Source organism: Meleagris gallopavo, chromosome 9 (assembly GCF_905368555.1).
Source record: "Meleagris gallopavo chromosome 9, MGAL_WU_HG_1.1, whole genome shotgun sequence".
Classification (NCBI taxonomy): Eukaryota; Metazoa; Chordata; class Aves; order Galliformes; family Phasianidae; genus Meleagris; species Meleagris gallopavo.
In genome coordinates, this window is record NC_139412.1 from 17,451,920 (window position 1) to 17,478,749 (window position 26,830).

The window sequence follows — 26,830 nt, forward strand, 5'->3', positions numbered from 1 at the left end:
ATTAATTCAGATACTTAGTTTTAAGACTCAACTCAATGCACAAGCCCAGGTGTATTTGTTATCACAGAATCATAGGGTTGGAAGGGACCTCCAGAGATCATCTTGCTGCAAGTCTCGAGTTTTGCCTGCATTTCAGATCCACAGTGACACTGGTCGTCTCTGCCTGTCACCTGTCTCCACAGTATTTCTCCAGCAAAAGACAACTCCATCATGTAGAAACATCCCTCTCTATTGCCCACCCTTCACGTGTGCAAACAAAGCCCCAAGCACCACTCCCATCTTCATGCTAACAACCACTCTGGAGCTTCAAAAAGCTTACTGCAGGAAAAATTTCTCACAGATCACCATTATGAGCTCCAATGTGGTTTGTCTGAGACTTCACCTTGTATATAGCCGTCTCCCAGCCTGGCTCAGCATTCTGGGTTGGAGGCCAGAAAGGTCCTGCAGGGATGGAAGCAGAATCAGCCAAGATATGCTTCCCTCCAATGTTCTCAGTACACTTGTGGTACTATTGCACTCCTCTGGAAACAGGTCCAAGTCACTGATGATGTCACTTCGGGCTGAGTTATCTCCCTAAGGAGGGAAAAAGGCTACATTTTCAACATGACTTGCTGACTGCTTCTCCTTAGCTCTCTATTCACCAGTCTAATCTCCATCTGCTGCAGAAGCAGTTTGGTGAAAATGTAGGCCATGGGGAAGGTCCTTACAGAGCCACCAGTCTGCTGATACATGCTCTGGAGCTCAGAATCATTTGCTCTTCTTCCTGCTCTCCAGTGCCTCTCTCCACTGTCTTATTCAGTGAGGCTCGGATGTAGGATTGCAGTTGTGCTCTAAGGTACATCGTTAAGCACCCAACCGTCTCTTTCTGAATTTTACTCTTGTAAAGGGAGGTGTGGTTTCTGCTGCCTGACTTCACATACCTCACTTAGAGAGGAAGACCTTCTTCAGTCCTGCTTTTTCCTGGCCCAAGATCTGTCTTGCTCCCATGTGCTCCCAGGCAAGCGCTTAATATCTGAATTTAATGTTTAAAGATGAGCCCTGATCCTGCTTTGATGATATCCCTGACCCCATCCTTTCAGAGAAGCAGACTGGTCCAGGGCTCTTACTTATGATACAGTTTAAAGTGACAGTTCACTGAAACTTTAAACTCTATCATAACTAAAAGCCCAGGACCTGACCTAAGATACAGCACAGTCCTACAGGCTGAGGAGGCTGTGGATGTGATCAAGTTCATCCTAGCCAGCAGCATTTAGATTATTCCCAACTGAAATCTGCCTTCTCATCTCTCCAACCTCCACGTGACAGGCATGTGAGAAGCTCCTCTAAACTCAGAGCAGGCAGACCCTGCCTCTTTCAAACACGTTGCCCTGAGTACATCCCAAAGGTAGCTTGGGTGGCTGCAACAGCACTGAGCCAGCAGCCTGTATCCGCTCCAGGATGGCACCCACGGCCCAGACAGGCCTCATGTCACAGTCAGAGGGCTCTCCTGGACCTCCAGGGTAGGCAGCTGACTTCCACAGATGGAGGGTGTAGATGCCTCCTAGACTCACTTCCTGAGTCACAGGTAGCTTCCTGATCACAGCTTGGTCCTTCGAGGCTTCCTGTGTGATACAGGGTTTTCTGCACTGCAGTGCATTTTTTTTTTTTTTTTTTAAACAGCCCCAAACTTTCAGACTGTGATCAGCAGCAGTCTCATTCAGCTCTGCATGTAGTCTTCATTTGCCACACGTAAAACAGTGATTCTGTCCACAAAGCAGCAGTTCAGACACCCCAAAAACGGCAGACGTGAAATGCCTCCAGCAGATTGCTGTAGTAATGCACCCCATGAACCATCCTTCAAGAGGGATTACACCAGCTTGCTTCACTGAAATGTCATGGAGCTTCACATTTGTAGGACTTGCTGGCTATAAGTGAAGCACTTGTTTACAAGTGCTGTTAAAAGAAGTTAAGCTGATATTTGAAGTTCAGTTTTCAACCTACAGAGAGCCAACCCATTCAAGCTGCTGTAATAAGCTACAAGTGTTTAGGGGAGAAAAAAAATAAAAAGATTTTTTAAGCACCATAACAAGATCAAATAGTTAAAGAAAAGCAATGAGTATTTCCCAAGGAATATTCTGTCAAACCAGTAAGACAGGGTTGGATCTGCAGGAAGCAATGGCTTTCTCTCCTAGCTGCCTTCACTTACCAGGCAAAACAAGTTGGAAGGAGAGTAAGAAAAGCACTTACTAGGGAACTGTTCTGGTACCCAGCATCTCATTGGCACTGAAACTGACACAGCAACGGGTCCCAGAGGTGGCTTAAAGAGCGATGGGCATGAGAAAGAACCAGGCTTTTGAAGGGAAGTGGAAGAGTCTTCCCAAGAGATGATAAAAAATAGATTAAAAGCTATCATTAGTAGTGGATACAGACTGAAAGAGATTTCAGGATACTACTAGCCATACACAAATGCTTTTTTTAGGACATGATTGAAGTTTAACATATCCTTATATTTACAAGGGCAGACACATGTTAGAATTACACAACACAAGATGTCTATCCATATAAAGTTTTAAAATCTACATGTTTTACTACCAAATATGCCCAGTTTGACAGACCCACATACACCCCACTAAATAAGTGGGAAGTATTAACTGACCTATTAACACCATCAGCACCACACCACAATGTGCTGCAGATGATGCAGAGCCCTTATGAAAGAAAACCTGATCCAAACTGTAAAAACCCTTAAGTTTATATGATAATTAGGTGCCTGCACCACTTTCTGCCTCTCAGGAAGGGAGGGAAGGTAGTAATTATCAACCAGCCAAACTCCCTGCTCCACAAAGAGGGCTCCCACACTGCTGTCAGCTATGACAGCAGCCAGTACTCTGTGGGCAGTGCCTGTTTTATTCCCTTGCCAAACAGGGAGTGAAAGAGGCTGCATCACCAACCTGCCTGTACTGGCATGGGCAAGGCTCATGTAGAACTGCTTGGCTTAAATCAAGGAGCTCCTACAGAGTGCCTGGGAGAGAGCACTGATAACCACCATTCTCAGTACTTGCCTGGCATCTGGACAGGTCAGCTCATGGGATTCCATCCATCCAGCCAAGCCAGCCACCACCTCCAAGGCATTTCTCGCCAGGTGCAGCACAGCAGCTTTAAAGTCAAGCTGTGGGAACAAGATTGCTGCCCTTGGCCCATGGGGTAGCATCCACCTGCCTCTGGAAACAGCAAAACAGGTCTGCCTCCTCTGATTCCCATAATCAGTTTCAGTCAACTCCAGTAAGAGCAGAATGGACTTTTCTTAGTAGGTTTTTTCCCCTCTTGTAAATGAAATGGGCGTCAATTTGACTTGTCAGTTTTAATTAGCATTTGCATTATGTTCTGCTCTGAAGAAACTGCTGTTTTGACAAACAAGGAGGAAAGTCTAGTAAATAACTCAAGCCTAAAATTGAGGATGTCAACATGAAAGGCAAAACTAATTAAGATGCTTTGCAGGAGATCACAGTGCTTCCCATAGACACCACTGACATGATGTTTTAGACAGGCATTATGGATATATACAAACACATCCAAACTGTAAGGGATTCATAAATGAAAAGTGACATCAATTAGTACTAGCAATGGAAGAGAGCCCAAGACCTGCAGCTAAATTCAAGACTAATAGCACTAGATGTATTTGCAAGAAGGATGATTCTTGCAAATAGAAGAAACGTAGCAACTCAAGATAAAAATGCAAAGAAAGCATTATCATCTGCAGCTAGTGAACAGAAAACCAACACAAGTACAGACTCTCTGGAGCAAATTTGGTTCATATCTCCTGCTATAGTCAATCAGTATTACAAACAGATGTACCTCCAGGAACACCAATGGAAATACAAGCATCTTTTTAAAAAACTTTAGATATATTAGATTTTTCAGTTGACTGAAGCAAACTGACATCGTTTTTTTTAATCTATTTAACAGAGATTTATAGTCAAAGTGTGCAGCAACCTATATGCAAACACAAGTTTGTTTAGTGCCATCTCTAACACTGAGAAGCAGCACCACCTGGGCAATCTGCACAACTCCAGCAGCATCACAAAGTGTCACTGTATAAAATACTGAGGTTTATTCACAGGATGGCTCCAACCCTTGGAAAAGAAACTCAGTTCTTAGCAGCTTTACTGAAACGGTGGGAAAAACACTTCAGAAAGAGGAGAAAGCAATTTAAGATGAACACTGCAAAAAAAAAAAAAAAATTGTCATACACAGGCAGCTTTCCATTTTGACTGGAAAGTAGCAGAGACTAAAAGCCATATGAGAATAGGGAAAGGAACACCACCATTTCTGTTTTAAGATGCAATTTTTTCTGCTTATGATAGAGCATGTGACCCCATTGGCTGCAGTTATGGGTGGTGGAGACACACAAAGATCCTCCACAGAGTGGTCCCTTACACGATCTTCTTGCTAGCATCAGCAACTTCCTTACTCAAAACATCATCAGTTTTAGGAGCGTCATCGTCCACCCTCCCATCCCCGCCCCAGGGGGAAGGCAGGTAGGAAAAAACTGAGAAGTTGTAATTCTTTTTAATACAATGGCTCAGTTTAGCGTGATAACAATTTTAGTTGTTTTTACAAGCAAGTTAAAAGACTCTTAGGAACTGAGGTTTGTAGTGGAAGTAGCAATTGGCCTTTGATCACAGCAGTGTGAGCACTGCAGCAGTAATAACTCATCAAAATCTAAGTTGAACCATAGCATGAGGGGGAAATTTCAGACAGAGGATCAATGGCTTTTTTTGCTTCAGTTTTTGAAAGTAGCCGTGATCTGACTAGAATTGGATTAGGAAATATATATAAATCTCCTTTTTCTCCTTACTACAACATAGAGAAGAGCACAAAGGAAGTTAACTTAAACAGAAGTATTTAGCTTAATAGCAAGGCTGCGGTGTTTCAGTGGATGGCAGTGTTTTGGTGCACATTATTCTTCCCATCAGTCAATCCCACCTGTTATGGCCACACTCAATGACGCCGTGGGGCTAGAACACCACAATTCCTTCAGCAAAAGCTTCTTGCCTACCCACATGGACTTGCCCTGCAGAAGTTACCACATTTCATTTCATCCTGCCTTCAGCTTTCCCCCTTTATCTACATTTAGTGATGGCACTCACTGACAGAGGAATTCAGGTTGTTGCAGGGATGTAACTCCCCCATTCTCAAGCTGGAGCTATAGGCATGCAGGTTTGAGCAAGTGAGAGCCATGACGGTGGCGACCATTGCTTAGCCACCTTTAGTACAGACATAGCAGCCACCTTTGCCTCATTTGTCAGATGGGATCACACCATCTTCCAAGGTTTGACGCCAGAGGCTAACAAGATGAGGCTTCTGAACAGCACTGCTGGGCTGAATGACCTGTGTTTCAGGACCTATGCAGGTGTGTGTCATTAGCAACAATAGCTGAGATGTTGGATTGAGCACCAGCTTCCTGTTAACCCAGGAGCAGGAATTCCTGTTGTGAATTATCATGTTTCACAAATTCAGGTCCCACCTTACAGAATGCCGCAGACAAGGAATCTTCAGACCCTGATGAAGATCCAGCACAGCACCACCCCATCATCACTTTCAAAGCTTTAACTGTGCAGAATAACTCCACATAAATCAAGTCCTCTCTATCAGCCTACAATCCTGTTTCCAGAGTTAAAATCTCTCCTTACGTTGAGACAAAATAAAGGAGGCTTAAAAAAAAGATATCTCAGGCTCACAAAAGCTTCTTCACCATGAAATATTAATGTTAATATACAGTGTGAGCAATTGAGATTTTCTGATCTCTTTGAAGAATCTAGATAAATAAGTCCTGTAACATTCAATATTATTTGGATAGTAGAGGAATAACAAATGGTTTCACCCCTTCGTTCTGTCTACTAGAGAGCCTTAAGGACACTAAAGTACAGTAATTGCTGTTATGGCAGTTTGCCCATGCTAAATCTTACTGTTGTAATTAAAAAAAAAAGGTTTTTTTTGGCTCTCCTTTACGTTTGAGGGCAAATAAATCTTAATCTGGAAATTGGACTTCTCGTTGTTTAGCACTAATCCCACAATAGTGATGTACTGAGTCACTGGTGCTCCAGACACCCTCTCAATCCAGAACTGGCCAGATACAGTCAACAGGGCAAAAGGGGAGACAAGATGGGGACAGGAATCCCAGCACTTTCTTTCCTTCTTTCAGACTCCTCAGTCCCAGTTTCCTATCACTAGGCTCTCCAGCATATTTTGTGCCTAAAAATAAACATCAGATGAGCACTGCCCTGGGTTTGGCTGGCTACCAGTATCTTCTGCAGACTTTCCCAAACAGTGCTCTGGATACCACAAAGGACTTTGTGGCAGAAGTGCACCCCACAGGCCAGACCATCAGTCCCAAGGCAACACAGCAGTGCTGTGGGCTGACCAAGCACAGGGATCCCATGACTCAGAGACACCTCACTGCTCACCTGCAGCTTTGCAGGCTTGTTGGTGCGACTTTTCCCTTTTAATTTAAATCCTCCATTGTTAACAGAATAGAGAGTGTAAAACAGAATGCCTTTATTTCCCCTGACTTAACAGCTGGATTAATCAGCTGATTATTAGAAATAAGTCACATGAAGAAGTTATTACACTTCCCATTAAAAGAAATAAGTATTTGCATGTTATTCTTGGCCAGCAAAGCAGTAACTAGAGTCAAAGGTAGCCCAGTGTGGGCCAGGTCAGCACTAACAAAGATTCCCATAACCAGCCCAGCACAGTGCTGAGGTAGGACAACTCCCAGCTCAGGCTCATACTTCTCAGGATTCTCAGACTTCTCAGTATTTCAGGACCACATCTGAGCACAAACCTGTGTCCCAGTGACGGGTAATGGAGAGAAACACACAGCAAAGAGCAAGGGAAGCTGCTGCACAAGCTGCTTGCTAACAAACATCAGGCACAATGCATCATCTGTTAGATTTCAGGTTACCCAATTCAAACACGATGTAGTGTTGTACAGTACAGAAACGAGTGTTTAATACCAGAAGGAAGTGGTACTGTCAGACTGACCTCCAGAGTCAAGACTGCATCTCAGCGCTGTTTCTTAGGAGGGCTGCTGCTCCACGACAGCTGAACTCACTTCCCCCCTCCCAAAAAGCATTATAACTATTATTCGTGTTATCTGCAAATCAACTCCTACCGCATTCTCAGATCAGTTGTTTTTAAACTAGTTTTACTGGCATCACTAAATCATTTCTCATTTCCAGAAATAAATATAAACAGCACATATTAGTATAAACACAACTTGAACCAGAATAAAATCCAGTCCTGACTGCATTAAAGTAACTCAACAAATCATAAGGAAAGTTATAAATTGGCTTGGCTGAACTCTAATGCATTACTGACAATTACACATTTAATCAAATTAAGCATGGTATGCAGACTGGCTTGTGTTTCCCACACTTTCAGTTGATCTCAGCCCTTGCAGCATCACAGACAAGAGGATCCTGCTCTTCTCAAGGCCAAGCAGATCACAGACATCATCTGGGTACTTGCGGATGTTTCCAGCTGCTGCCCCCAGCCAAGTGTCCTGCTAGGATAACTTCTCCGTCATCACAGCTGCTGTTGACAAGATATCAAACCCACATCCAAGCTAAACACAAAACATCAATAGCAAAGAATAGCCAAGCACACATACCTCTACTTTCCATATACCAGGTTCAGGGGAAAAAATCATGAGCTGAAAGATTAGATCTCAAAACTTATCAGGCTCTGTTTATGTCATGTCAGTGTTTTTTGCTGTATGGCTTTTAGGATTTATTTTTTATTTTATTTTTTTTATTTTTTTGTCTGTATGAGGTTTTCTTTTTTGAGCCCATTATTTCACTGCACCTCTGCTTCCTAGAGTGCATCAGCAGAAAAACCAGGGGAGCAGGCAGTGCAGCAAGCTGTATGCCTACTCCTGTGGCTTGGGCAGTGCTACTAATAGACAGTGTCTGCACAGCCTTGTCTCAACTGATTTATTTAGCCCTCTGCATTTCCAGGAAGAATGTTCACATTTGATTTTCATTTCAAAGTTCCTGCTTCAGCAGGGTTAACGAGAAAAAAAAAAAAAATCATATAGCAAATGAAGGCTTAATCATCGTGCAGTTCCCGAGATAAACGTTAATTGTCCCATCCTCAATGCTTTGCAGTGAAATTAATTGTACCTCTGTACCAAAGGGGAAAAAACTGCAAACTTCAAGGTCACAAAGCAGATGTGAAAGAGGCAAAATGTCATCTCTGCCAACTACGAGGCAGCATCCACTCTTTAAGTTTACACAAAACGCAGAAAACCAACAAACAACAGAAAACCACAAAACGTTGTCAGCTCCCAAGTAAAAAGCAAAAAGAGGCTGAGAAAAGGGAGCTTTGCAGCATTGATCATATAGATGAACTGCAGCTCACATCTGTGTGCTTAGTATGTAATAAGTTTGACAAACAGACTTGCATGTGAAGTTATGTAGTTCCTTTTACACATCCCTATAATGACTACAGCAGATATGGACTTAAATATCCAAATCCCATCTCTGAACTCAGCTGTAATTTACTTTTCTTTGCTGGGCTATTTATCATCCTAATGTCCCTGCCAAAACAAAAGTAAATTCTACCAGACACATCATTAAACTATTTAGCAATCAGAACAAGAGAGTAACACAATATAACAGTGCGCTAAACCGTAAATACCCCAAATGCTAGCTGCTGCTATCCCTTTGCTGTTACTTAAGTGTCCTCATGAAATTTCATCTAATTGCAAAGTGAAGATATGAATAATTTATGTTTAACATAGCTTATTTAATTAGCAGCTGAAATGTTTAATGGCTAATATTAATTTCTGTTTAACACTGAACTAAATCTCTCCCAGCTGAAAGCTCTGAACTCAGGATTCTGTGTTTCGTATTCGTTTCAATAGAAAGAAGTGAATTCAAACCAAGCTGAATTTCAAATACAGCTATGTAATAAGGAAACTGAGGTATGACCAAATTCAGGCTGGAGAGACCTACAGAAATTGTTACAAGGTGATCACATCATGCCCGCGCCAGCCTACTTTTCTAAAGTAATGCAATAGAAAGCACTGCAACAACAGCAGAGCAGTAAGATCCTAATCTACAGCAAGCAAGGGTTTACTCAAATTCAAGAGCTGGAGGCATAGAAATAAAGGAAATAAGCTGCTTACCTTGAGAAGGCCTCAACTATAAGAGATCCCCAGCAAGATATCCTCACCTCTACTGCAAACCCTTAAATGAGACCTGGGAAGGGGTGGACCCAGGATCCAGCTTCACTGCATGCACCTGAGCTCCCCTGGGTTGGCCCTGCCAACAGGCCATAAAAATGAAAATTTCCATTCCCTACTGATATTAGGATATATAGGACTGGTTGGATATCAGGAAAAATTTCTTCTCGGAAAGAGCGGTCAGACAGTGGCACAGGCTGCCAGGGGGCTGATGGAGTCACCTGGGGGTGTTCAGAAACACAGGGATGTGGCACTGAGGGAGGAACAGGGATAGAGGGCATGGCCAGGTGGAGGAGGGGGCTGGGTGGTTGGACTAGATGATCTTAGACATCTTTTCTGTCCTTAATGATTCTATGATAACATAAGCAAAGGAAAAACAACCACGTTGCAGCTAAGGAAAGCTCATTTTATGTACCTATCACCAACACACAAAGTGCAAATCCCTGCTTTCCCCAGTGCCACTACCTAATGTTTTGTCAGTAAAAATAAAAATGCCAACTCTCCTCCCCATAAACAAAAAGAACTTTTTTGTTACTTACAGCTCATTGATTTTTCTGTTGTTGAAGTATGAGGGAATCTGTAAGACCTCACCTCCAACCACCCTGCATGCGCTTTTATGTCACAGAGCATTTTAAAGCAGTAGAATGTCAAAGTAAACAAGATACACAGGTGACTGTGATGTGTTTCCCCAAGGGCAGAAAAGCATTGTCAGCCTCTCTTGCATTTTCCATTTGCTCTGAAGAAAAAACCAGAATCGATGCTTTCTAACTTATGATTAGTATTGATTCCTTTTGGAAAACCTGGGGCGTGCGTGTATCTCTATATATGTTTCCATGCAATGAGAATTAGATCCTCTTCTGGATGCCAAGGGCTTCAGGACCAGCTTGCTGGTAGGGTCCCACTAACCAGGGCTCCTGCGGATGGAAGATGGAGAGGTAGCAGCAGAGTGCCAGACACAGCCTTTCCCTACTCCTGCCACAGCCATCCTCACAAAGACAAACCTGGGCAAGGCCTCCCTGGTGAACCGGCCGTGGCACTCAGGGCCGTGCTGAGCAGTGGGGCCTGCTGCCAGGTATGCCCCAGGTGGGCCCCAGGTGGGCCCCAGGACAGCCACGTGCCCCCATGCCATGGAAATCCCAGGGTCATTTCTTGTTCTAACATCCTCATTAGCTTCCCCATCTTGCCCAGGTCCCAGGCTGAGCAAGCACAGTCCCTCCACACACACATTTCTCTCTCATTACAACCACAGACGCCACTTTCAATTTCTTCCCTGCAAACTGCTCTGTTGTTGTTGTTTTTTTTTTTTTAATTAATAGGAAAACAGCTGCCACTTTCACCCAAGAGGTGACTGTATTTTGATGGCAGATTAATATCTCTATTCTACACACTTGCCAAAAACAGTGGAAACCCTACCTTAAGGCAAAGGAATCTGCTTACAGTGGAGGAAATGATAAATTTTGCAGCCTACTTCTAGAGAAAGGTTGAAGTTTTGTTCACAGCAGAGGAGTACAATGCAGACAATATTTACAATTACAACAGATCGTACGATTACAAGTCATAAATAAATTTACAATTCCAATAAACCACAATTTATTAAACATGTTACCTATAAAATATTCCCAATACAGAATTAATTATGTTTCAACTGAAAAGATTTATAATACAGTTTGATGGCTCAGTCTATTTAAGAGGCAATCCAAGATAGCGGTGACTGCACATCCACTGCCTATAATTTCAAAGACATTAAGGTTTCCCTGGCTTCCTAGAAGTAATTATTTGAGTTAAAAACCTTATCTGGAGACTGTGCTTGGAAGATCACATAGAAACATACTTCAATTACTGATTCAAACCAACCCTTTTTGCTTTGGAACCTGACCCCATACTGTAAATTCTCTCTCTGCTGTGCACTGCATTACTTACAGCATATGAATAATGGATATCATAAACAAGCATCACCAAATGAAAATTCCATTAACAATATTGCGGAGCTTCCATTCACAAAATGTAGTTCTTGAGTGAAACACATTTTATTGCTCTTACCACCAGGGAAAATATTTGCATACCTCATCACAGAGTTCTTACAAGAACCCATTCTGCTTTTCTTATCTCAGGGCTTTTATGGTAGGAAATATTGTATTAGGCCCAGTAATTTACATTTTGCTGATAAAAGGCTAAATACATATGCAGCAGTTCTTTATTGACTGGCTTCATGTTATAAATTATGAGCTTGGGAGCAAATATATGAGGACAAATATTGATTTCTAAGCAGTCACATGAATGAGATCTTATCCTGGTGTTGAGTTATGGCACCTCTTGTCTTTTATAGCTCTATCTTATCTCCTAGCTACTAATACTTTGTGGCAAGTACATAAATGAATAACACCACCTCACTTCTGACAGTTTAATTCATTCATGGCAGAAACAGCAGGTACAGGAGTCAGTACAAGGATGCTCTAGGATAACTACATGGACAAACATTTTGAGATCTGCAATTATCATAAAATGCTTTCAGCGTGTTGCACTGAGCGTTGCAAGCTTTACTGGGAAGCGGCAGATTAATTGCCAGGCCTTTTGGAAAAGATAAGCAAAAGAAGCAGCAGTACTGCCCTGGGATGTCGTGGAACAAGCAGCACTCCTCATACTTTAACAAGTCTGTTCCATGGCTTCTCAGCAGTTTTTGTTTTAATGGAAAATCCCAGCCTTTCCTACCACAGCACTGCAGCTGCACCCGATGATGTTTCACTGCAGCCTGTGGGCTGTTCAGGCGATTGCCCACAAATTGCAGCTACAGCACCAGCTTCGATCTCCATGTAACTGCAGATGGTTTTACTTTAGAGAAGAGCCTTAGTGCTATTCTATGGAGCTCAGTGGACTCATTTCATGATGAAATTTGCTTCTCAGTGGAGCTGTACAAGTATATGGGTTAGCAGAATTTAAACTGTCTAGCCTGTTTTCATCAGAAGTTTGGCCTGCTTTGAAATACACTCGCAGTCACACTGAATAAGTAAACTTGGAGATTCAGTAAAAAATACACCTATGTATATATTTGAACAGTGGTAACTGATACCCATGAGGTCACATTGCACATTTGGAGCAAAGTAAATACTGTCCGAAAGTATCCACCAGGTGACTACACACGGTGTTTGGTTAGGGAACAGGAGCAAGGCACTGTCTGTGTAATAAATCGAATAGAGATCTCCAACTGCAGCTGTGACTGGATTCCCTTCTGTATTCCCATCACCCCTTTTGCTTTGGCAGAGGCACCGAGACCTCTGACAAAACACCTCCAGCCAAGCCAGAATGGAAATATCACTGCTGCAACCTCTGGATGGGATGTTGCAGCTGGAGAACTGTGTGAGTGCAGCAAAATCCATGACCAAAACGCGCTTCCTTCCACCAGTAACTTACCTGTATGCCTTTTCAGCAAGTCCAATCCAGTCCTCGACTTAAAGGACAAATTCAAAATTTTGCACGTTTCAGTCATGTTTCTATGTTTATTTTCAAGGTTTTGTTGTTGTTGTTTGTTGTTGTTGTTGTTTTTTTAATTTTTAAGCCCATTTTTCATCACGGTGAGCTTAAGGAAATGCAATGAAGAAGACACTGTATCCTGCATCTGCTAGAGCAAGATAACAACTTACCAATGAGATAGAGGCAATCCTTGCTTTTCATGGGATAGTTCTCACGTATTTCTCCCTTTAAAACAATGAAACACTGCTTTTCCTTCACCGCCAGTGAGGACAGCAGCTGGCTTTACATTTATTTAATTCCAGCATTTCCAAGCAATGTAACCTCACCTCTAGGGCCTGAGACTGCCCATGGAGAGCCTGGCAGCTTCTGCACAGGGCTGCCCCAGTGCAAGGAGAATGGAGAACGCCTAAAATACAGAAGAAAATGTAATGAAATGAAAGTCTGCATTTCTCTGTAGACAGCTCAGTAGATGTTAATTGCTAGATGCCAGCTTTCTTTCAGGAACAGAGATCTGGTTCCCCTGATAAACAATTTACTAATTTCAGATACGTTCTGCTTATTTAAAGCCATTTCTCTCATAAGACCTTACTGATTATTTAGTAACTCTAAGCTAATTGCCCTTTCAGAAGTATATCTAATATTCTTTGTTAGAGCACAATGCAAAGCGGTCACAAGCCCAAATTTGACACAGCAACTAAAAGAAGCCAATTTGTTGCTGTCCAATACTTAAAAGAAAAAAAGCAGTCAAAGCAGTATTTTTGCAGGGTGTTTCTTGAGAGTGGGCAAGAAGTGAAATTACAAAAAGAGGTTACAGGCTGCAACCCACAACCCAGTAGCTACAGAAGATAGGCTCAAAAAAGGCAGAGAGCCTTGGGGGGACACACAGCAATGAGACCAGTGGCAGGGTGGGGAGTCTCCTTCTGATGAGGACAACCGCAGTGCAGCGAGTTGCCCCCTCGAGGTGGGTGGAAGAAAAACCCTTGGACATGGCGCATGGCTGAACTCAATCTCTACTTGAACCAATGACATTGGTCAACTCAGTCTGCTTTCTGGTAGTCAACAAAACCCAAGGTGTTGTTTCAAATATTTATTAAAAAATAACTGCAAAGGGGGAGAAAAAAATCAGTAAACAGTCCAAAGGGAAATTTATTACAGCTTTAACAGGTAAAGGGAACAAATCTACTTTATGAACAAACGATTGCAGTAGGAAGTATACTGAAAATTTCTTAATCAACTGATAAAGTGGAAACAGCATATGCAATATATACTCATATATAAATATACCAGTTACATTCCTCTTATATGGATTAAACAACATTTGTTACCAACATGCCAAAGTATTTCTTTGTGGCAGGAGGTTCATCTTCCTTCATGACAATACTGTCTCCCTGGGAGTTCACGACTATTTCAGGACCCGGGGCCAGGCTCTAATCAACGCCACCACGCCAAATCCAGAGCAAGTGATGTAAATCCTGTTCCTAGGAGAGGTCAGCCCTATTTCTCAAACTCAAGGTCAGGTATACAACAGGTGGAAACAGCAGAGCACAGGTTAAGTTGTGGGATCTCCTTGAAAGCTCAAATTTGATTAAAGCTAGATTCTCACAGGGAAACGGACTCTGCTCAGGATTCCAGTATAAGAAACACTTCCATTTTCTGTAAACAAATGTTAACAAAATAAACTCTCTGTACCCTGTTAACCGTTTTTTTTAAATAAAAAATAAGGAGCTGTGTGGGCAGTCTTAAAATAACTCAGTATAAAAATCTACTCTATCCTATCCTAAGTACTGTCTCTGTATCAAAGTGCTAGCAAATGGCACAGTATTTTCTGTTTGAAGCCACGTTCCCTGCTTTGTCTGCTGGGCACTGAGGACCCCCACGCCTGGCAGGACTTCACTCAGGAACCACCCGTGGTGGCAGAACCCTCCTGCTGGGACGGCCTAGTGCCCTGACTGAGTTGTGCCAGGGTGAGCTCCTGGTGCTGTCAAAGCGCTGCAGCCCATCGCAGCGCCGTCCCCATGCTGGGGGCAGCAGGGACCCACCTCAGCCAGCCTGTCCCTGCAAGGCCTGCGCTCAGACCTACGGCAGGAGAGAAGCAGAGGCCCCATCACTTTGCATAGTTCGCTTCAGCAGTAACCCTGTGAGTCCCCAGGAGATGCCCGTGGTGCTCCTCCTACTCCTCGTCCTACGAGGCGCCAGCAGAGGATCCATCACCTGCCTGCCGGGAGCTCTTTGGCTTACTCGGTTTGGTTCAGTGCTTGCTGGCTGTTACCTTGGAGCCTGAATAAGAAATAGTGCAAATCCAGGCTTAAAGAAAAAACACCACGTGGCCTGCGTTGAACATTCAGCTACAAAGACAACGAACCACAGAATGAAACCCCAGTTGTGGGGGATTATGAGACGCTTGGCAAACCTGTGAAGTAAAAGTAAATGACTGCCTTAAAGGAGTGCCTTAGGCTTGGGTTGGTACTGAGCAGTTAGATCATTTGCTAACGTGATTCTGTCTAACGCTGCTGGCCAATTGCAGGCTGGGCCGGGGACTGGTCACAGCACACCAACATTTCCCTGGGCGCCAGGAGAAACTCCCTGCAGCTCCGGGCGCCTGGTGCTTTTCCTATCCAAGTTTGACTTGAAATGACTTTGTTTGCACAGAATGGCGTGAATTCATCCGGACTGGCTTTGCTGTAAAGCAATCAGACTGCATTATTTCTGAGGGTCAATATACCTTTATTTGGCCATGCACAGGCAGATTAAGAGGCCAAAACAGAACTCAGCTTGATTCCTATTATGGGATGCTGGCTGCAGTGCATTTTAAAACAATAATTATCTGAAGCTGTGAAGATGTTCGAGTCTGAAAATGCTACAAAGTGCCAGGGTACCCTGCAAACACGGACACCCACTCACACTGCAGCAGACCTCACTGAAGCAATGGACTCTGCAGTGTTTCTTGGCCTGATCTACAAAGAGGCTTTGTTTCTTTAAACTCCTCTTCCATCAAAGAATTCAGCAGGAGGGATGTTCAGCAACAAGATGCTTTCAGCAAGTGATGCACAAATGGCTTAAGTTTGCTAAAGATTAGGCACTTGGTTTGCCCAGGGTCTTCTGTAAATCCTACCTACCTCCATCTCTGGACACCTGCCTGCTGCTACAAAGTCTGGCTCTCAATGTTTCAAGGCTCAACCCTGGGAACCAGTCCTGCTTTGATCTACGGTCAGTGCCTTAACAAGGCTCTCCTTGGCCAGGAGCAGGGCTTCTCCCTCTCCATGCTGCACCCATGGGGCTCAGACCTGCTCCCACCCATTGCACAGCTCCTGCTATGCCGCAGTACACCAGCACCAGGACAGGACTGCTAGCCTGAGGACAGAGTTGCATCGGGGCAGTGCTATATTGATTTAATGTCTCAAAGCAGGATTCACTCATTTAAAACCACAGGGAGATGAATATGCAGTGAAGCTAAGGAAAAGCAAAGTCATTTAAAGACAGCAACCAGCCTCCCTACACACACTCCATTAAAGAAACAGCCTTATCTCTGCCCCTGTGCCTGTTGTTAATGTGATGCTGGCCTTAGCACTCAGAACATTGTTAAAGCAACAAAGACAACGGAGTTCAGGCTTTAACTGAAAACAGATGCACGAACATGCTTAACAGGTTTTCCCTCCTGAACTTCTGTGAATTAATCACTACTCTGTACATAAATAAAATGGAAGAAAACACCCCACTTTCTTTTCCCCATCAAATTCATGCCATACGGTGGGCAAAAGGAGATGTTTGAAACCAACACTTTCTTACCCTTTTGCTTTCATCTGCAAGTGTAAATATTACTGGAACCTTGTTTTCTTCTTTTATTAAAAGCCTGCACATGCACTGAATGGATGGGACTCCGCTATGTTAATCTTTTGTATGATGTTAATGCAGAAGGGACTTCTGAGAGATACTTGGAATGAATGCTGGCCATGATAGGATACTGCCTAAATTAGAAGCAAGCTCCCGGTATCTTCCTGCAATTAGATTATGTCATGTGCTATACTCTTATTCATGGCCTGGAAGGAGAGTGCAAGGGTACTTAGTATCTGTAGAGATTCAATTAAAACGAGCATATCTGAAACTCAGGAGGTCTGGCTTCTGCTTGCCTCATATCTAGCCCAGCCTAGCTACTAAGTTGTAATACAAAAGAAAAAGGAAAATGAGCACACGCAATGGAAGTCAACGTGCTCATATGTCTGCCGGCTGGCAAATATTGTTACTAACCTAACTGAGAAGGTCATGCAGTTTGATTGCTGTAGTTCAGATTATGTTAAGCTACAGAACAGAATTCAGAGGGAGGAAGGAAGTGCTGGTTTGTAATAGATGGCAATTTTTGCAAGTTGCATTTCAAATATAAATGCATTTTTCCATGCTTTCTGAGTGCTTCCCTTTTCAAGGGTACTGGCATGCTTGTGGCAAAAGCAACCAAAGCAATTAATTAGGCACGCAGTGAAAGATGGTATAGGAAAATAAAAGGTAAAGGTCAGTCATTTCTCTTCTGGAAGCCCTTACTCAAAGTCATGCTGTCACGGTGACAAGTTGGGCATGAAAGGTTGCAGGCTCCTTCCTTGCATGAGAAGAGGTGGCTGTTTGGGATCCAGCAACATCAGCTGTGAAATACACAGGCAGAAAGGCTCTTATATATTATAATATAAATACAAGTGTAACCCAGAATAAATAGCGCTATTCTGACTCACAAATGTATTTCAGCTTGGTTGTTGTTTGTTACGGCTGGGGATGGCTTGCTTTTCAGCCCTTCTGTCCCACCCTTGGACACATCGATGAAGAGCAGCCTGGGAGTGCGAAGCATCAGCAGTATCCTTTTGTACTCCTTTCGGAAATTCTGGTTAAGCAGCCCATAGATCACAGCATTGAGGCAGCTGTTAAAATAGGCCATAAAATAGCTTAGGACAAAAAGCCACTCTGGAATGTGTGGCTGCACTTTGGAAGGATTAATTGAAACAGCAAGGCCGATAAAGTTTAATGGTCCCCAGCACACAGCAAAAAGGACAAAAACCACAAACATAGTCAAGAAATTCCGGATGTCGGCAGCTCTGAGCTTCTGCTTACAGTCTTGTCTCACCCGGTGTTTGACTTGAATCACCAAAATCCAGATCCGAAGGTAGCAGAAAGTCACGATGGACAGCGGGACAATGAAGTGGACGACCACCACTGTGATAGTGTACGATGTGCTCACCGTCTGGGCAAAGGTGCAAGAGTAAATCCGGGGGTCATACTGCAAGGAGCCAACAAAGAAGTTTGGCACAATGGCCACCACCGTGAGCGTCCAGGTCAGACAGATATAGCAGCAGGTGTTCTTCAGGTTGAAGAGCTTATCATAGCGAAGGCTGTGGCAGATGTAGCAGTAGCGGTTGATTGCAATTGCAGTGATGTTGAAAATCGACCCAATGACGCTTAAGCCCATCAGGAACCCACTGATCTGGCAGTGAACGTTTCCCATAGTCCATCCATTATGGAAAATGGCACTCAAGATTAGAGGATACGGATACACCGCCACTACCAAGTCTGCGACAGACAAGCTGACGACAAAGATGTTGCCTACGAGAAAGGACAAGAGACCATGAGAGGTTAGCACAGATCTGACAGGCAGCTTTCAGCTCAGAGCTCCTCTTCAGCCTCACTGCTCGCAGCCTTCACTCCACCTACCATTTGGAGTCTGAAACCCTGTAAAATTTCCTCTAAGTTGCATAAGACTTTGCTCTCCTTGTTAATAGGCCAGCACGGCAGCAGCCACCAGACAGCTACACAGCACTCATGTCCTGCAGAAACCTTCATTACTTTAAGCACTACATAGAACACGATCCTTTCTGTATTATCATACAGTGATACTCACAGAATCACAGAACGAATTAGGTTGGAAGGGACCTCTAGAGACCGTCTGGTCCAACCCCAACTCCACAAGAAGCACTGCTCATTATGGGCCTAGGAACTGGTCATTTGCAAATTAAAAGCTAAGTTTTCACCACAACTTTGCAGTATTCTTACTGAGGAGCATGTGTTCCAGGAGACAGTGCAGTCAACCTCTATGTGCTTATCTTATCTGGTACTTCTTCCTGTTCCTTTAATATTTAAAGTTGTTCAGAGCAATAGGAAAGGTCAATCACTCCTGCACAGTCTGGGCCTATGCAGGGAATATGATTTATAAGCTGCTGTCAGCTACTTCTGCAGTGTATGTGCTGCAGGTTGCCCACTTAGGCTTTAAAATCAGGAGAGTAGAGAATCTGTGCAGACATGACGTAATTTAACCCTTGCTGGACTGAAACTGGCACATTGCACAGGAAGACATCTGCCAACAGCACTGCACGGAGAGCCAGCGGCCTGCGCAACCCGTGACTTCCCATAGCGGTTTCCAAAAGCTGGGAAAGGCTGCAAAGCTTCAAGCACTGCCTGCAGAAGTAAGGGAGACCTTCACACCACCAAGAGGTTTGGAATTAACTCCTCTGGTTTTGAAAACCGTTCCTGAAACTAAATTAAATTATCTTTTCAAAGGGACCAGAAGCCAGGCTCCTGCAAATCCAAGCTGAGTAGATGCAAACAAGAGCAGAGACCACGCCAAGGCACTGGTGCAAATCACACTGTCACCTCTGCAACAGGGCCCTGCAGCTTGCCAAGCCCAGGCACTGCTGAGCAGAGCCAGCACAAAGAAGCCAAGGAGATGCAGAAGCAGCCAAGAGCTGTTCCTCCCCATGGCTGCAGAGGTTACTGCTCGTTTTCTCAGTATGGTGTATTTTTAGGTAGGGAAAAAGCTTTTCTGTTCATTTTGCCAGTCAGACCAGAGGAGCACATTAAGAAAGGAAGTGTGAGGTCTTTAGAGAACTGGCAGAATGACAGGAGTAGCCGTAATGCTGGAAGGGATTATCTGCCAAAGTGCAGCTTTCTGATGACTAGACAAATCACCATTTCCAGAGGAACTCAAAGATGCTGAGAGGACAGCACACCAGGGAAAGCCATTTTCCAAACATCACTACCTGCAGGGTATGCCTGCAGTAGCAGGAAGGAAAACATCACTAGAGTATGGGTGGGGTATATGTTTAACACATACGAGGTGCTAGCACCTATGCACCTGTGCGTTGCTAGCAGCACCCCAGCACCCTCTCTTCAAACCCCCATAGCTTTCTGTCTACCAGATTATCTCAACCGAAAAAAAATAAGGATTGAAAAAAAAAATGGGGGCTTTTTTTTCTGTAGTACACATGAAGAGGCTCTCTGAGAGCTCAGTTCAGCTAGGTCACTGGCTTTGGTATTTGAAAGCATACCCAAGGGCCGTTGGAAATCGCAGCTGTGTTGTCAATGCAGTTGGCTCATTGCTATGTTTGTTCCCAACAAAAACCATCAGCGCCAGTCAACAGCTCCCATCAGGCAGCAGAGCACACTTCACACCGGCTGGAAAACAGTCCAGACTTGAGAACAGCCCGCAGTAGCACAGAGCTGAGACAGCTGACATGAAGCATCATTTTAAAGCAAATATTAGCACAGGTCAGGCAAAGGACTGAAATCTCAGCAGGAGAGATTTCACATGCACAGCTCTAACACCGCACACCGCTTCTGGGGCTGCCCTGCCCGAGCATTCTGTTTTTTGCTGATTTCATAACCTCACTTAGAGCTTTTTAAAATGCAATCACTGAACTTGATCCCCACATAATTAGCTCTGCTTATTGCCTCATGTCAAGTGCAGAACCACCTGTAATTGGGCTTAGAGCTCATGTAGGCACCCAGAGAAGAAGCACTACTCTGCAGCAACACTTACTTTCCTGCAGTCACTAACACGTCACTTCAGCAAAAGGCAAAGCGGGTCCTCAGCACCAGAACCTCCTCTTAGGAAGCTTTTCCCAAACACTGTGGACTGCAAGCCCTGGCATTTCCTGGAACTGAAAGGCTGCCATGTGCAACACCCAACTCTGAACCATTCAATGCAGAACAAGGCTGGATATCCAACTCCTCTTATGGGAAAGCAAACCTGCCAGGCTCTGCTCTGTGCTCCCTGCACTCCCAGCCCTCCTGCCCGCAGGAGGGCAATTGCCCTGGCACGATGTCAGCTACCTGAAAATAAAGTCAGAAAGCTTAACTCGGCACCGTTTTGCAGAAAAACACTCATCTTCCCTTTCATTTGGCAAGATGGTCAATTTCATATTTTTCTCCTGGCAGGTGAACGTGGAGGTCAGAGCCATCCAGCAGCCCCTTGCCGGCCGATCCTAGCAATCAGTACATTTTTAACGACTGAGTACTCCAACGAGGGGGCACACTGCATGCCTCCAAGCAGAACAGAGCCTTTCAACATGTGGAAATTAGCTGCTTATTATTTAAAAAATGTGAGCATCAGCACTGGATGCAAAGCCATGCAGCTGCTGTGGAGGGTAAAAAGGTAATCATCTTTTACATTTCACTACTGAATTTTTTATATTTTTTAACAAAAAACAAAGGAGTAATACCAGCAAGTAGTACCAGCAGGACATTAACTCAAAATTATCTGCTGCTGTAACACTCATTCTTACTGTGTCTTCTTCTCTTTGTAAGCATGCAACTGTAATTCCTCATTGCCCTTCACACTCTCCATCATGTTGTTAACTTTTATGTGGCCTGAATTGGTTTGTGTGTCACTGTGTTCCATCCTGCTACAGTCACACAAGAAGGAGCTCAAGTGGTGTGGATGGCAGCCTGCCCCACATGCAGCAGCAGCACAGAGCTGAGCGCATTTCCAGAGAAACTTGGAAGTTTTCCACACGCCATAGGTCCAGCACAAGGCTACCAACTACAGAGGTACAACACAGTTCACAGTGTAATCCACAGGTTACCTGGAACACAGAACAACCTGAAGCCCGGCAGCAGAGCAGGTTATAACCACGTGCAGGTAATGCAGAAGGAGATTATCCCAGAGTGCCTTCTGCCCCACCACTTTGTGAGCTCCACTCCTCACTCCCATGCTCCTACACCCATGCTTCTGCTCACTCCAGCTGCTCCTGTACCCAGCAGCTTCCCGGAATTATCTGACCACACAGGTTATCTGAGGACTTACTGTCAGGGCCTGGCACTAGCCTTCGTACACATGGAAGCCCTGCAACAAGTTCTGCAAACCAATCAACCACAAAGAAAGATTTCCAGTGGCAGGCTGCCGGATCACCACCTGACTGCCAAACAAACACACATCACTCTTCTTCGGAGATTAACTGAGCATCGCCGTGCAAACAGAAGGGTCACAGCCCTGCAGGGAGGAGGTGACCCAGGAGCGGGCCAGACGCAGGTGCCATGGGGCTCTCCCCAGCAGCCAGAGCAGGTGCTGCACTTCTGCCCAGCTGCAGGCAGTGACTGACAGCTGGAGAGCAGCAGGTGCAAGAGCATATGTTGAGAAAATGTGCTAAGGTACACAAAGTGTTAGAAGTTTGCTGGTGTTTGTGTTTGTGGTGACACTTCTCTATTTGCAGCTTGCAGTAAGAAGCATCTTAACCTTTATGCTTCTCTTTCCAGCTTTTATAACAAGCAGGCTACTCAAGGAGGTGAGGGAGACACAGACACCGGAGGGGTTCACGAACCATGGAGATGTGGCACTGAGGGACGTGGGCAGTGAGCATGGTGGGGTGGGCTGGGGTTGGACTGGGTGATCTTAATGGTCTTTTCCAATGTGAATGATCCTATGACTCATGTCTAGAAGGAAATAAACTGGAACTGAGACCCACATCATCTTCAGAGGGATATAAATACATATAATAGGGTTTGATAAACAATTTAACAGGCCAGAACTGTAAAGCAAGCCTCTGATGACCACTTACTCTATTTAACCTTTGAAAGCTTCCCCTCACTGCTCAATGCAAAATGCACCATTTGCCTCAAGCAAGATAGATAAAGTCTTAAAAGCTTTATTCAGCACGCAACAAGACTATTAGCTGTGACAGCCTCCTTTCTGTGTTTGTTTTCACCTGCCACTTGCTGTGCATTTGCTTGTACTACACCGACCTCCATTCTGCAGACACAGAGTGCACGCTGGGTTCTGCACAAAGCAGCAGTTCACCTTTCAGAGCAACGTTGTTATTTTTACAATATGAAGATGGAAGTGAGTTCTCAGTCGTGTTGTCACATGCAGCTGTTTTGGATTTTGGACTGATCACAATACTGTGGTGCTTGTGGCTTCTGGACCTGCAGCCCTCACTGATGAGCATCTCCAGGATCAGGAGCTGCAAGGGATGACTGCAGGGCACAAAGTAAGTGCCCGCTCAGAGAGCATCAGCTCAGCCTCCTGCGGGGCCTGTGCTCAATGCTGCTGCTCCATACAAGCTCTGGGCTGCTTGGGGAGCTTGCCCTGAGAGCATCACACACGTGGCAACAAAACGCCAAATAAAATCTGGACTGACATTTTGACATGGAAAGTGTTTGACAGGAGAACCCAAGCGAAAATCTGAGAAACCCTCCCCAGGGTCCAAGCAACAGGAAAAAACCTTGCTGCCTAATTCATTAATCCATACATTCTAATTGAGAATTTCATTCAGGTATCTAAGAAGCCTGTTCCAAGACAGGAATAAACAAAAGAAAGAAAAAAAGCATCTGATCGATTATCCCACATCACTGCTCCCCTGGGATCCGGAGGGCACAAAGCAGGGTTTCCTGCAGCCGGGCAGACAAGGCATGGGGCTGCCAGCCTCTCTCAAATTCCGACTGTGCTGCATAAAGCGATACTGAGGGTAATGAACAACCAGGGACACGCAGCATGCTTGCGATGTAAGGTTAGAGAATGTGGAAATATCCTTTGTAAGGACACAGTGAAGGTCCTAGACAAAAGTAAAACATTGCAGGATAATTTAACTTTTTCCTGGCAAAAGTTCTTTGAGTTCTCTCCTCACTACTTTGACCTCAGAGAACAGCAGTGAGCTCTGCATGCACCATTGCCTGTTTTGCTGGTACCATTCCCAAAAGTTAAGGTGTGAGCACTCAATGCTGCCCTGTCTTGCAGCAGGACCACATCTGTGAAGCAGCGAGGGTATGGCAGCCCAGCATCCGTTCGGCACCACGACTGGAAGCCTCAGAGCCCACCTTGCCAGCACGTGGCCATGGCTGCAGGAAGCTCCTTGCCCTCTGGTTTGGTCAGAAGCCTTGTTTCTGGAGGATGGGGAAACTCCACCGTAATCACAGAAGTAGAAAGGACCAGTTCCCACACACTTCCATCACACTCATTTTTTTCTGCTCCATGTATTATTTTGTCTGCTAGCTAGAGAAAAGAACTGCTTACACTGCAAGGTGGAGGACTGGATTTTAGACGCTTTTAGGTCATGACCTTTAACTGTATTGCTGTCAAAAACATATCTGAGCCATGCCTTCAGCTGCTCTAATTGAGTGCAGTGAAGGGCAATCATTTGAATGTTTACACTCCAGAGACTCACAACTTTCATTTGGCGAAGTCCAGCCAGCTTCAAAGCCAGATCCGAGCTCATCAGTCTGTGGAAATGGGCTGGAAATGGAAGACCAGCCCTGCTCGCAGCATTTCCTATCTTTCCTTACATTGCTTACCATTGCACTGGAAGCATTGTAAACACCAGCGCATTTGCCCTTGGTATGCTGCAGATGAAAGGTAGACATTGAATCTCAGCTGAATAAAATGAATTGAATTCCTTCCTCTTCTAGAATTTTTAAAAGGGGTCAGCTCTCTGGTGCCAGTTACTTTCAGCCTTCAGGAGATGCTGTAGTACTAAATTCAGACGACCTTTTCAAGATACACCTGAATACCATTTTAGAGACTCAGACTTGAAATAAGATAGTATTGTGCAAAACCCAACTCCAAGAGCAAGAAAGCTTAACTCAGACAACAGAGGAAAAGCTCAGCCTGGACACAGGTCAGCACAACACAAAATGCTGCCCTGAATCCAACCTCACTTTCTAACAGAGGCTCAGGACAGTCCTCTAACACATACTGATCCTGACAGCACTGAGCCTCCAGCACTCTGTCCAGCAAGAACAAGAGACTAGCATCAAAATAAGTCAGCTGTCATATAAAAACCAAGGCCATTTCTAGATAAAAGAAAATTAATTTATTAAAAGACGAAGTCTAAATCAATTATTAGAGGAATAATAATGAAAATCTTGAGATAACAGAACAGAGTTACACTGTGTACACATGATAAAAGCGAGCATCTGTGCTCTGAGCATCCTCAGTTCAGAGATGCTGAGATGGGCTTAAGTGCCCAGAAAAAGCTGATTTTCTCATTCTCAGTCATTCTAAAGAAAATTGTTTCCTTTCCCAGCACAGAAAACGGTTGTGCTACCTCAATTACTGTTCAACCAGTCCTCACAGTCTGCTGAGAGGAGTAACACTGCCTGCATCACAGACGGCGACAGACAAACCCATCATCTGCTGGCCTGGCCACGGCTATGAGAACTGTGAGAGAAGCACTGCCTGTAAGGAGGAGACCAGAAAGTGAAAGAAAAATCTTTCCTAGACCTTCTGTTCATTCACAACTAGCTACTAATCCCATTGAAAACAGAGTTACTTTCACCTGGGAACACTTTAGAGACTCCGATACAATTGCTCTGGCCAAAATCCAGTGCAAACAATTCAAGTTGATTTAATAATAATAAGGATACTGGAAAAAATTACCTCAAATAAAAAATTTAAAAAATAAAACCAACAAAGCAAACCCTGGAGGACCTTTTTACTTTTCCCAGAAATGAGTCCAAAAACAATGTTTCCCAGATCATCAGCAATCTTTGCTTTAGATATTTCATAGGGCTTACAGGACTTGAGTTGAGTCTGGGTCCAGGATGGGCAACAAAGAGCCACTGGTGATGTGAGAAACTCCTGGGAATGAGGAGTCCCAAGTGAATTACAAGAGGACATCTCCTTATGTTTTTTTTTTTCCCAATTCCTTGGGAAATTTAGTCATTTCCCGAGGACATTTAGTCATCTCTGAGGTGCAATGTGGTCAGATATTAAAAGAGAAAAGCAGTCCACACTAACCCTGTTCTAACATAAGCAGGTGTGTGAAGGTGGCTTAAATGGATGTGCTCCAACACCGATCACAATAAGTCTAACTGTGGCTAATATCCAATTGGATGAAAAAGGATAAGATTTTATGGGACTACGACACTTAAATTACTGGAACAGCACCTTCCAGTAAGTAGGCACATGTGCAGGCAGAAATACACATGGTAAATGGGGAGATCTTGCACTCGTGGAGCACAGCCAACGGTGCTGAGCAGACACCTCTGCTACCAACAGCTTCCAGCACAAGAGCACTGCTGGATTCTGCTCTTACACAAGCAACATCTTGACCTCAGCAAAAACAACAAACAAACACCAGAAAGAATAAAAGATTCTGGGGAAGAAAAAGCCATTCGTGTGAACCAGAGAAACTCTGAGGTTGCCCAATCCCGAAATACCCTGAGACCTACTTTCCTGTCTGTAATGATGGGGGCAGACCTACTTTGGAGTTGCATAATCACCATCAAGCAATGGGCTTTTAAGTGTCTCCTTAAACTCTTCTGCCCTTTCTCTTTTTATCTCTATTGAAGTTTTCTCAGCAAGAAATAAATCACAGGGATTTCTTCTCTCTGAAACTATTTAACATCCCAACCAGAATACTTCAAAGTGGTACCATGAAACTTTTGCCTTATGACTCCCATCACAGGCTTAGAGACAGGACTACGTGCAGCCCTTCAAATGCCAGCCCCACACTTAAGCCAGTCACTGAATGCTGGGGAGTCTGCTTCCCCCTCCAGTGCCCTCAGGGCTGGGGTATAGGCAAGAAACCCACCTGAGAGGCAGCAGAAAGCCACCCCAGAGGTCAGTTGATCATCCCTGCAGGCACAGCTTCTCATCCTAAAGATTACCAACAAGATGGAGTACTGAAGATGAAGACCATTGCCCTTACTCAAATCCAAGCAGCCTCCCATCCCACATGCTGCAAACAGAGGTTTTAGTCGTGTGCTGGTTGAGCAGGCCTAGAAACAAGGGAAGAACGCAGCAGCACCTCTAGCCAGTGTGCCAGCTCCCCCAGGCAGGGTAAAGCAGAGAAGAGCACTGGCATTTCACACTGCCTTCTGCTACTGAAATGCTACAACTCCTGTCAGCTTTAGAGGACACCCTTTCATCTGCCATTCTCTCTCCAAAGG

General features: G+C 44.4%; 1 protein-coding gene across 1 annotated transcript in view; it reads right to left on the reverse strand.

Moving 5' to 3' along the window:
- Positions 1 to 13,769: 13,769 nt before the first annotated feature.
- Positions 13,770 to 26,830, reverse strand: part of GPR50 (G protein-coupled receptor 50) — a 28,773-nt gene continuing 15,712 nt past the window's right edge. Inside the window, exon 2 of the mRNA XM_085230667.1 lies at positions 13,770 to 18,277. Within this exon, the coding sequence (XP_085086793.1) occupies positions 17,412 to 18,277 (866 nt within the window). The 3' untranslated portion in view covers positions 13,770 to 17,411. The remainder of the gene's footprint in view (positions 18,278 to 26,830) is intronic.